Source organism: Mesitornis unicolor, unplaced genomic scaffold (assembly GCF_000695765.1).
Source record: "Mesitornis unicolor isolate BGI_N332 unplaced genomic scaffold, ASM69576v1 scaffold10112, whole genome shotgun sequence".
Lineage (NCBI taxonomy): Eukaryota > Metazoa > Chordata > Aves > Mesitornithiformes > Mesitornithidae > Mesitornis > Mesitornis unicolor.
The window spans coordinates 72,008-85,102 of NW_010171232.1; the positions used below are offsets into that span (position 1 = coordinate 72,008).

At 36.0% G+C, this 13,095-nt stretch overlaps 1 protein-coding gene across 1 annotated transcript in view; it reads right to left on the reverse strand.

Annotated features, from left to right (window-relative positions):
• KCNMA1 (potassium large conductance calcium-activated channel, subfamily M, alpha member 1) overlaps window positions 1–13,095 on the reverse strand; it is a gene marked incomplete at its 5' end in the record, with an annotated part of 198,421 nt that overhangs the window by 60,271 nt on the left and 125,055 nt on the right. Inside the window, one exon of the mRNA XM_010179972.1 lies at window positions 5,282–5,375. Within this exon, the coding sequence (XP_010178274.1) occupies window positions 5,282–5,375 (94 nt within the window). The remainder of the gene's footprint in view (window positions 1–5,281; window positions 5,376–13,095) is intronic.

A 13,095-nucleotide genomic window follows, 5' to 3' on the forward strand; every position in this document is an offset into this window, starting at 1 on the left:
CTCAAGCTGCAGGACCAGCAATGTTAGAGAGGTAGGAGACTGTACTTGAAAAAATAATTTTTCATTTGTAAAAAAAAATAAACCCACGGTTAAGTGGCATCATAAAAATATGTGAGTGGTTTTTTGCCACTTAAAGGAAGTGTGTAGCCTTTATACAGTATGATAAAAGCTACCACTTTTGCAAGTCAAAGTTTATAAGAATACGTTATTTTCTTTAAACCTTGTTTAAAGCTAAAGAGTTCTTTCTTTCAATTACCTTGATCTGAGTGGATACTCTGTTACTCTGAACTTTATAAAAAAGCCTGTTGATTTTTTCTGCTGGAAAATTCTCCTTTCCTTTCCTGACACTGCTCTCTCATCTCAAAACACTTGTGCAAGATTCCACAGCGTTCTAATAAAAGCCCCTGATACCATTGTTATTCCCACAGTTTATAACACAACTACCAATGGTAGCAAAAGTTGGAGAGCTAACATATATAGACCCTGTTAAAAACAGGTCTAAGACAAAAGACTTATTACTCAGTTCATCTTGTTGCTCATGTTAGTTGTAGCAAACTTGTAGAACAGAATCAGGAAGTGAAAAGTGCTATTAAATACCTGCTTTGTGGCAGCTTAGTCATCACTGCATATTAGCACTGCATACAGTTAGCCTTGTAAATCCTTAACAAAGGACATAAATTTTAGAGTACATGATGGAATCTCCAAGGCTGAGGGACATATAAATAAACCATTATTATGGCTAATCAGTGAGCTTTCACCTCTTCAAACCTTTCCTTCATGCCTGGTTTAGAGGAGTCATGTAAAATGATCAGACTGAACTTATTTTACCTACTTTTTGTGAGAAATGTTCCACTCTAGACCTCTCATCACTTTTTTTGGTTCCTATGAGAAAGCTCATGGAAGGGCAGCACTACAATGGCAGGGGCAATACAAATTCATCCTGAGTAGCACTAGCAGAAATGTGTTGTACATTTGACTGGATGTAGCTGGGTAGGCAGATGAGGAGATAAATGTGCACAGCCATTGTTCATATACTTAGAATATTATATCAAACTTCAGGAAAAAAGACAGGAGGTTTCCCCCTCAACTTCAGATAAATAATCTCATTAGGTTTCCAGAAATGTATGCCAAAATGCTCACTTTTTTCCTGTGTCACTTAACTGGGTCTTGACAGTCTATGAGCAAGTTTTATGGTTTGGTCAGGAATAATTTTAGAACCTTGATCAAGAAAAATCCTCAGGCTTATGAAATTCTCCTTGGCAACACACCGAAAACCCAGCGTCCTCTGATGCCTCTGATTCTTATGTGATCAGGGACACTAATGATAATGACCCTTTGCTGAGTATGCTGCTTGTCTAGAGGCCTATGTCAACTACACCACTACATTCAGAGTGGACAGGGACAAACTATTTGTTTGCTCTTCAGGCCCCTTGGGCCCTGTCATATGCTATTTGTTCTTGAATTAAGGGGTAGTTTGACTCAGCTGGGCTGACATTTCCTTCAAGTCAGTGTATTCCACTCATGCAGTAGCAGCTACCAAAGCATTAAGTGTGGACTTGAGCCCCAGCAACAATCCTTTTAAGTGGCTTTTTTGATTCATATCCAGGGCTTTTCACATTTTTACTGGTCATTTTGGAATCCAAAATGACACTATTTTTTTTTAAGCTAGCTTTGCTATTTGATATTTGGGTGACATAACCTCCTCATATTTCACATGACTGTTCATCAATAACATGCAACATAACATGTGACTGTGAGATGATAAACAGGTGACTTGGTATCACTGCATAACATCAGAGGCATCAAATGGTTCTACTTTTCTTCTCTATTTCAAGAAGGAAACCAGATATGCAATTACTCTACTATTCCCAGCTTTCCTTCCTTTTCCTTCTATGTTCTATTTTAATTTTATTTTTTATTGTAATGGGATGTCCTTGTGTTTACATCTCCACAGGAGAAGTATCCATTTTTTCCTGTTGGACTTTACGTTATTTTTAAATAATACCTATGTTATGGTGTATTTAATGGGACAGACTTATGTTGATGTAAAACAGACAGAAATAACCATGACATCACAGAGTATTATTTTAGTTAATTTGCATTTGTAGCTGTAGTTGAATTTGAAGGATTTGTTTCTGATTGATTAGATTCTTCCAGTATTGCATCAGTGTGATTCTGCTCATGTCATTTGATGTGATGCAGGATTCAGTTAGAACAGTAACTTTCCAAATGTGAACCTAGATCATTTGTGATGTATACAAAGACCATTTGTATGCCTACCATCTATTTATAATTTGTTAGTAATTTATTGGCATTTAGAGACATGTTATTGTTAGACAGATCCAGAACCATAGCTGAGGAAAAGTCTGCAAAGTTTACTGCCAGCTGTTTGGTGGGAGGGACGGGGGTGAATCTGGATTTGAAAAGGAGTTTTTAAAGCAAATTTAGGAAAAATATTGCAAAGATAAATATCAGCTACAGACATGACACTGCTTTAGCTGATTTACCTCTTGTATACTTTTAGCTGACATACACTAAAGATTTCTGGGCAGGAAAGCAAGTACCTGTCACTTTAGGTAATTTACGAGGATACAAAACAGAAGATAATACAGCCCACCTTTGTTTATTGTAAATGAGAAAAATGTTTGGCCATTACACATAAAGCTTAACAGAGTTCACTTTTGATTTAATCAACTTTCTCTTATTTAGCACCTTGAATGAAAGTTAAGTCAGTGTAGATAAAGGGTAAACAAAGAGAGGCTGGGTCTGGGGAGAGGCCGAGGGTGCCAACACAGGGCTGGTGAATAAATTCAGCAGCAAGGGAGAAAAGGAAGAAAACAATGTCTGGATCTGGAAGCCTGGCAACTTCTCCACTCGCTGCTCGACCTGTGTTTAGCAATTCTGATGTGCTACTGAGCAGACAGCTCAGGCTCAGGACGACTACTCTCCCTCAGTCCCTCTTCAGCAGGCAATGAAAGCAGGCTCCACTTTGAAAATCTTCCCCCATCATGCAAACTGACACAGGCATGCTTTTCAAAAACCCACAGCCAATCTGTTGATCATTACTTATTTACAAAGGCCTTCGGGCAGAAAGTCCTGTAAAAACCATACTTGATACGGTATACACTAGCTTTTTCTGCTTGTGGAAAAAAGTACCCCTAAGGCTACCTCAAACCATCACTTTCTATTGCACATAAAATGTACCATGTAACACTAAAGTATTTAATATATATGGTATAATATATCTACAGGAAAGGCATTTGTGTAGAAGTATGTTACTCTGTATTTGGTAATTTGATGTTTTGCTGAAGGCTATGACTTGAAAAAGCCTGCACCTAGTACAGAGGACCTGTCATCTCAGTACCCAAGAGCCAATAGAATAAAGAAGTACCCTTAAGCAGCAAAACTTTGACACAGCTTTGAAGCATATGAAAACAGTATAACTCCCTAGAATTATTATTACTCAAGATCAAAGAAATGAGGCATACTTTACATAGCAAACAGGGACAGTGTGCTCAGCTCCAAATGCTTCAGCTCTTTCTCTCTCTCTCCCTCTCTTTCTTTTTACTTCTACTTCCCCAAAATTAGGATTTGGTGAGGCAGGGAAATCTTCCACAAGTTTAAAACTTTAAGTGGTTAAAACTATTAGCACCAGATAAGAAGACTGTCCAAAGGTAAGTAAAATGAAAATGATGCTAGCATGACAACTGGCACCATAAAAACCGAAAGCTTGCCTGTATGTTCATTTTATCCTTCCTCATAAACTGTAAACAAGCATGTAAATCAATGTCATATGGGCAAGGCTGAGCTAACAGGAAGGCAGAGAACTTTTAATGATACATTTAACAGAAATAGATGGTCAATAGGAAAAAAAGACACAGCTGGGTGCATTTTCCTCTGTGAATCAATCTCACTTTTGGTTCTGTAGTCTAAACAGAGAGGAAGACAACTTGTAGAAGTTATGTCCTTGAATATGCCCTATATTGCAGTAACAATAAACAAATATGGATGCTTCTGTAAATGGCCAAAGAAAATTTCCAGTCTGCTGACTGAAATACAAAGGGTAATATTACTTAGCTCTATCCAGAATTGTTAAAGGAACAAAATAATTGTCAACAATAAAAGAAAATTCTTGAGTGATTTTATTTATAGAAAGAACTATACATTCATGTTAATTTTTTCACTTAACCTCTGTGAAACGAATGTTACTTTTATACATACACTCAAACTGCATGAATGTGTCTGTAAATAACATGTTCACATGTAAATAAGTTCACATTTTTCTATGTATGCAGTGGCAAATCTCTGCTATGATATTTAGTTCTGGATATAATTATGGACTGAGTTTCTAGCCTGGATACTTTAGATATGCAAGACCAGAGCAGGAGCAGCCTCCTTGTAGAAATCTCCATGTCTGCTGTCTGCTCCTGTTCTGACTGACTTGAGCAGGCAAAAGGTGAAGCACAGTGAGACAGAACGCAGATGCCATATTATTTTACTAGATTCCAATTTCTTGTTGGAGTTCTAGTTCTAACAAATCTCTTAGAGGTAATTTGTCCTATGGAACAAAACTACATAATTATACAGAGGTGTACCAGTGTAAAATAATATACACCCAGCAACAGGGGAAAAATATCACTAACAAGATGATGTTTTCATCACCCACTTTTAGAGTATATACTACCCTTTTAAAAATCCCTATATTTCATAATTAATGTGCTTTTAGCCTGAGTAAAACTGCATTAGTTTTGAACTTTGCTTTGGCAACTACATAGATTATTAGACTTTTTTATCAGTCTAAATCAATTAACAGAAATTTGATTACAATCGACAGGATAAAAGGAAGGTAATATTCAGGTTCATTTTTGATTGTGATGATACATCTCACATATGGCCTTAAGTACAGAAAACAGTACTCAGAGGGAATCCAACAAAAAGAGAATTGCCTGAGGCAAACTAACCACATGAGTTCTCCTGATTGGTTACTGCTATCATTAGTGCCACTGCTGTTTAAGAACTACACACGGACAGGACAGGGTGACAGCTAAGACTTTAAAGCCTATGTATTTTTCAAACAGCTTTTCAAACTGTTTTTCATGACAGAATTTTTTTCAGCTCTATCATTAACTGCTGACAAGCTGACAGAATAAATACTTCAGCCTTTCAGAAACCATCTAACAATCTTTCTTTTCCACCTCCTCCCCTTATTTTTGATGTGGGGGGAGGAGAAGAGGAAGGAAGGAAGAAAGGAGATGAAGATATGAGTTTCTTATAGTCTTACCTCATCAGTTTGGGTGAGGAGTTAGGTGAATTTCGCATGCCTCCATTTCGCTGCTTTTTTTTGGGTGATAGTGTTGATGGCTGCTCATCTTCAACTGGAAATATAAGGAACTCATGAGATTAAGTACTGCTCCAAGTTCAATATGAAATACAAGTGAAGCTGCAAAGAACACACACTCTTATGTCCATTCACGCACTGATACTTCATTGCTAACATAGGCCCAATAAAATTCAAATACATGTTAGTCAAAGAGATTGGTTTGAAGGAGAAGCAGGGAAGAATACCAGGGTTTTGAACACAGGTGTTCAAATTGGTTTCATACTTAAAAAACAAAGACGGGGTGGGGGGGGGACACTGCATTCAGGTTATTCTTAAGACTTATTTTCAGTTAATCTGTGCTACAGAAAAGTAGAATTAGTGCTCTGCTATATTCCCAGAAAGATAAAGTACTATTTGCAATATCAACATAACAGCTGCCAGCCTGCTTCTGCTAATGAACTAGACACCAGTTGGTTCTTGCTCCTCACATGCCAAACAACAGAGTCTTCATGAAGAGATGTAAAATATTCAATGCCTTGATGTTCAATGATTCAGGTAGTCAGGAATGTGAATGCAGCCTGCCATTGTGCACAGATCTCCAGCACAAGTCAGACCTCATTGCTCTACCCTTCTCACAAAAGGGAGTTCTAACAGGAGTGAACAGAATGAGGTTGAATGGAAGTGGGGAGACAATACCTGTTTAACAGAGGATGCATGTGTTATGCAATCTTTTAATGAGAATGAGGTGCATTTTCAATGACAGATCAATTTCCAGAAGTAAAATCACTTACAGTTTTGCCAATCATAAACTACTCTCCACTAAACTATGTCACAATATGTATTGCTTAAACATGTGCAGCTTCCTGATAACTCACCTATAAGAATTAACCATCATCATTACTGTTTCAAGGTCGTTACTGCATTTGATAATCTGTGCATAAGGTTTACATGTGCTATCAAAGGGAATTATCTTATGCCTCCTTTCTCAAATTCACACTAATGCTGAATTATTCTTATACAAAGAAGGAAAAATACACCTTTTTTTCCATCCTATTGTTAACTGAAAAATGAACAAGAAGATAATATAGCTGATGCCTAAGAAGCTGTTACTTTAAAGCTAAAAGGAAAGAGATTAGTAGTGATAGTAGTAGCTATATTAAAAGAGCTTAATACACATTAGCAGTGCACAAGCAGAGGCTGGAATAAAAGATTCTATTTGCAATGAACTATGTAGGAACGACAAAACTTAGATATATGTCAGCTACCCTAGACTTATCTGGGAAGAAATTAAGCAATATCCTTCTGCTATAACCCTCTTCTGACACTATTTTATTACAGAGTGTCTTTTAGCCTGTCTGTTTGCCCAAGTCTGCTATGGAACTTCATTTTGCCTTGGTCAAGACCAAAGGACTGGGCCCTGAAAAGACAGATGTTCTATCTTTTTAAATGACCTGGCATCACCTAACACATCAAGGGAATGCAAAAGTGAAAAAAAAAAAAGAAAAAAAAAAGAAAAAAAGAAAAGCTAACCCCAAAATAAATTACCCAGAGAGTGGTGTAAATGTTAATACTTCGATCAGAGCAAAGACTGTCTAATAATCATTTATTTCACTAACCTAATTTCCTTTTCTTCTCTGGCAGCATTCTCAAAGACAAAGCCATTTCCTTCTCATTTGACTTTTTGTTTTTGTCCACATCAGAGTCCTACAGTGGAAATGCTTATTGATGATTAGTCAAGTACCATTCTTTGGTTGGGAGATAAATAAGCCCATAGAAAATTCTCAAAAATATACAAATTGAAATTTTCTTTTTGTGACAGTTTGTTCAGTTTAAACTAGATCACTTCAGAATCTAGCTATTTGTAACACAAAGTGAATATGCACAGAATTATTTTGTTAGTGATATCTATTTCTGATTGTAACAAAGTTCAAGTATTTGTGTATTTCAGAACACCTTCTGCAAATCACTCTTGGAAATGGCCTAGTCTTGTTTTAAACATGTCTATCAAGAAGTTGTTCACATGCTATTCCATACACACAATAGGTTGCTTTCAAGATACACAGTCTGCTCTCTTGCTCTTTATAGGATATAAATATTCAGTTCCAATCTGATGAATCCACTAGTTAAAAGATCAAAGGAACAAGTACAATGCAAAATGTTCCTTCCAGAAACCAGCTACAACTGATATGTTTTGCTCTCTTGATAGTAAAAAATCTAGATTTCACTTAATTTCATCTGCACAGAGTTACAGGATGTTTGTCAAGAGATTCAGTATTGCACCATAAGTAAAGTGTATTGTTATACTGTTTGAACAGTTTAAGGAAGATATATAGACATTAGGAGTGTGTGAAAAATCTTGCATTAACACAAGTTAACTGTAGATCATATTATAGCCAGAAAAAATTCTATGAAGAATAGAAAATACTATTAAAAAGAGTACTTTTCCAAGTTCTCAGCTAGCTAATAAGATTTCTGTCTGATTCTTTGAAATACCGAATGTTAGTAAAGATCTTTCATACGATATGGTCCAACATTTGTGTTCTCCAGTGCTGCCAGGTGATGCTACCCTGCCATCCAACTAAAAAAACTCTAAGTCTTACCAGTAATCATCCAGATAACCATTTCTAGAACTAGATTTCTAGCAGTCTGTAGTTATTTTTAGTACTGCATCTACAATAAATAAGCTCCCTCTTTTGGTATGTTCTTGTCATATTCAAACTATGTTCCTGTCACTAATTGCCTGGAAAGTCCAAGGTTAATGTGACTCACTAGTTAATTCTTGTTAGCAAAGCCTTCTGAGTGATCTCAATTTGCTGCTAAAGCAATGCCTTACTTAGGCAAGGAAGCCATTTATTCTCATTGTAGCAATGAAAGGTGATCTACCTTAATCATATCACATCCAAACAAGAATTTGTTTTTCAATGAAATCTGTGCACTGTGTTTACAGGCCATCTGCAGTTTAGAAATGCAGCTCCGTAAGAATGGGAGAAGGGAATACATGAATCTGAAATATGTGAATGGTATATAATGGACACCATTACCTATGGCTTGGTTCCCAAAAGTGTTGCAATGATAACTCACAAGTGGCTTCTTAGTAATAAGTAGGACACAAAACATATTTTATTATTATCCTTCAGATACTATTGTCAATTTCCTGCATATTTAAAGAAACAGATCTAGCAAAATTTTCAGTAAAGCCATAAAATATTTTAGTTTCATGGTTCCTTTTTCTTTGTTATTTTGTTTCTATTTTTTAAATAAATCTGTCTCCTTCATTGCCACCTCCAGGTCACTAGCAAGACGGTTTACAAACACCATTTTTTTAGACCCCCAAAATTGCCGGAGTTTGAAATAATACCTACGTTACTGAACATCACACAAACTGGAGTACCTGGTAAATTCCTTCTGCCTAGCATGTAAATGTTTCAGAGCAAATAAACCATATGAAAGGTAAAGTACAAACCACCCAGAAACATTAGTTGACTAGCTATTTTGATTAACTTATTAATCACCACATCTGGAGAAACCCACGTCTGTAAGCACTTAACAGAGCATTAGTAATGTCATAGGCACATTGAAAACAGACTGCAAAACCATGCACAAACCAATCTATATTGCTTTATGCATCCAACTATGGGGCTACCTACGGAGATCTTGGTTCAACCCAGGCTTTTGGGAGTGGTAGCGGTATTTTACAGGCATGCTGAGTGCCCTTTGCAATCTACAGTACGTAGATTTTCCTTGTTCAACAGAACTCAGTAAATTAAGGTGCAGCAGCGAGGGGTTGTTGGGTAAGAAGAGGCTCCCTTTACGGTTATTAACAAGTGGAACAGGTTCCGAGATTTCTTCAGAGGACTTGGCACCAACCAATGCATTAGTAGTTGCATTCTTGAATTGATATGAACATTTTGGGTAACTTGATCTAGCTGCATTCTTTACTTCTAAATAATAAGAAAAAATTTAAATTAATGTCTTGGTATTAAAAGTTACTTCAAACCATAGGCATGAATCAATTTTGATATCATGTGGAATCATAGACTTTAAAGCTTAAAGTATCAGTTTCTACAGCTGAAATACAGGTTTATACCTGCAGCATTCTTAAGGTCGTTGGGTTTTTTTCTAAAAATAGCTTTTTATCAAAGAATACTTATAAAAGGATTATTCCACAATATTATCATCTTTAAGCAATAATCCCATCCTAGTATGTGTGCGTCTCAGGCAACACTTATTTTTCACATGTTGATAAAGGCTTTGAGATTTACTAGCTGTAGAAGATGTTTATAAATCTACTGAAAATGACAGGGGAGGTAGAGCACTCTGCTGCTATTAAAATAAATAAGGAATAGAAAAAAGTAAGGTAAACACTTTAAAATTGTGCAAGCATACTTAGGGAATTAAGCTGATGTTTAGGAACCTATGTAAAAGTTGTTGGGTATTTCAAAGTGTTGAATACTGTAAATGTCAGGAGGTCATACATACCACCTCTGAAAAGAAAGCTAATAAATTTAATTTCCTAAATATGGATTTAGCTTGAAACTGTTTCTCACTCTTCTATTTCTAATATGTCAAAGCTATTTAAACAAAAAAACCATACTAATACCTCTAGCAAGTGCCATCCTCAGTGAAAGACAATTATAAAATAAATTTTTCTGGTAAAAATATGCAGTAATGATAATCTCCTAATGTTTGTTTCATTCTGAAGGAGTAAATTATAGAGCAAAAGGCATATTACTGAGCCACGAAGATCCTATATTTTGGTATGCATTATGAGATGATAAGGTTAGACAAGGAGTACTTTATGGACTGATAATCTTCCAGCATTATTAAATTGCCTTGAAGTTTCCATGGAGAACTCTGAGCAGATAGTAGCTCAAAACTATCTGAGGAGGTTGGCAGGTTTTTTGGCACTTTATCTAGTTTACCATCAGCTAGAAACACTATCTGGTAATGGAAAGATACATAAGTAGCATCCACATGTTTGTCATTTGTGTTCGTGCATAAAATCTCTCTCTCTCTCTCAAAAAAGGTGATTAAATATGAATCACTAGAGTTATTTCAATGTATTTTTTAACAGTGTTCAACTATTTGGTGACAAGGTGTCCATTCTCACTCAATGATCTCTGAATTGATGGCTTGCTACTACTCTGACTGAGGTGGATAGAAAAATCAGTGAGAACAGAACTTAGGTTCTAACCCACAATGTTATTCCACTTTTTGCTAATAGTAGTAACATTTAAAGTATAATGATAATAACATACTCATGAGATTTCAGATAGATTTTAAATCATTGGAGGACAGCATATATCTTTGATTAGCAAAACTTACACAAAAAATGCTGGTTTCATATTGGATACAGTACTTAAAAATTACCAATCTTACCTCAGAGTTACTGGGGTTTTGTCAAGTCTTTTACTTCTATCTTTGATATTGCTCCAGTGAAATAATTTTCAGATGACAAGATATATCTGCAGAGAGCTAGGTCCCTACACAAGCCACTGGTCAGGCATGTATTTGAACACTTTAAAATGTATCCATTAGGTTCTATTTTTAAACTACAGACAGTAATATTGGAAATAATCTTTATAAACTACATGCCTGCATCAAAATGTCTTCACACACAATGGAAGAAGACCAAAATAATGAATAGTGTTTATCCACCCTTCAATGAATTTGTTTAAGAAACATTATAAACTTTTTACAGTCTTTACTTTTACTTTTGGAATTCAGTAAAAGATAGTTTCAGGCCTGACTATTAGGCACTAAACTTTCAAAACAGTATGTGTCCTGTGGTATATTCCACGCAGACATAGGCAAGCTTTCCCAAGATTTTGCGCTTTCAGTGGCACAGCATGAACCAGTACTAAAATACCCTGTCTTTTGGTACAGCTTAATAGCTTGAGCTTGATATCATATGTAATAGCATCACATGATCTTGTTCAGCATGAAGGCAGACTGAGCTGCTTAAAACATATCCTACTCCTCCTTGTTTCCAACACTGTGGACAGGTACTACCACTTACTTAAAAGCAAAACATTAAACAATGAGGATACTGAAGTTGCCATTTTTTTGTCAGATTATTCCAGATTTAAAAGGTCTAACTACCAGTTTCATCCCATGACATCTAACCTTCTGCCTCTTACAAGAACTCAGCTGCTTCAGCTGAAAATGGATGAAGTCCCACAGTGGGACAAGTTTTTCTTCTGACTCCAATATTTTATGACTCATGTCTTTTTACTCCATCTTGAAAAGCTAAGATTACAGTATAATATCTGAATAACCTATCTTTGATAGAGATTGTTATCTCTTTCTCCATTCCTCTAATACAATTATGTATGTTTTACCCTAGAGGACTAAACCTGGTTATTTTTAGTCTAAATAGCCTGTCTACTTGTACATGCACACTGTGCCACAAACACAAGCTCATCAGGATACACATGGAACTACATGTGCAAGCACAGAGGTGCAGTTTTGAACACAGGATACTACTGTGCTTTCAGATCAAGCAGTATTATACAAGCAGGTGAGAAATACAGGCCAACACCACCACTTCTGCAGATACATACTATAATGTGCAGAACCTAGAACACTTAGATTTTTCAAAGCATCCTGTTGTTCAGCAAAAGCAGTTTCTCTTTAGTAATAATTTCTTAAAAATCTGATTGGGTGCTTGCACCACTATGTGGGCTCATTTCCATAGAGAACATATTTGGGTAACAAAGATTGCTGTTAGTTATGTGGAACTAAATACACCCTTACACACTGCTACTGCTTCACTATGTTTGGCAACCAAACCATATGGATTGGGGTAATTTTTTGTACCACTGTGCAATGTTAAATCACAGCCTCCAAATCCACAAGCGTTCTCTTCTAAGTATGTCATGAGTTTAGCACCAGCAAGTCTACTAAAACAGAACCATTTTGTAGTCATAGTTAGATTAGTTTATCTAATATGACATATGCCTTTATTTTCAAAGCAAATTGACACAGGACGAACGTGCTGCCTGTATTGTTTACACTGCCAAAGTTCACTAGAACTATTCAGGACATTTGTTACGTATCCATAACACACTATTATTGTTACCTAAGAATAGAGACACTTACTTTGAGAGTAAATTTTGAATAGCTTTTTAAGAATAACAAAGAACAAGGAATTGGATAAGAGCAGAGTAAGAGTAAGAAATTCCATGTTTTCTGTAGCATTTCCTAACTGCACCCTGCATGAACACTACCTGTTTTGGTAAATGCTGCACAAAACTTGTCCAAGAAACCTGCCAACATTAGACAAATGAAAAATAAGGTCTATAAAATGTGAGATATTAATGCAATTTATGAAAAGGTAATTTGAAGCTGCATAAATTCCTATTTCTTCCCCTGACCCTCAAGAACTCCCCTTCAAGCTCAATGAATATACACTTGCCTACAGACTGCATTAAGGAATCATGCCTGTTTCTATTTCTATACATTTTATTTCTTATAATGAAGATAATTTGAAATGCAATCTGCAACTCCCTGAACATTTTTAAAACAACCAATATAGTTAATCTAGTGCCTATGGCAATCTCTATTTGTTCTTTGTGAGCATACACTTGCCATAACTTAAAACTAGGCTGAGCTTTAATTTAAATGTAACAAGGCAGAATACCAGTACAGTGCTTTCAACAAAATGGCTGAAACTGGCTTCAGCATGATTTGCCTGGAAGGGAAAATGAAAATGTGTTTTAAAGGAGAAAAAATATCCTGACCAAAACCAGACATTCTGAACAACCACCACCGAT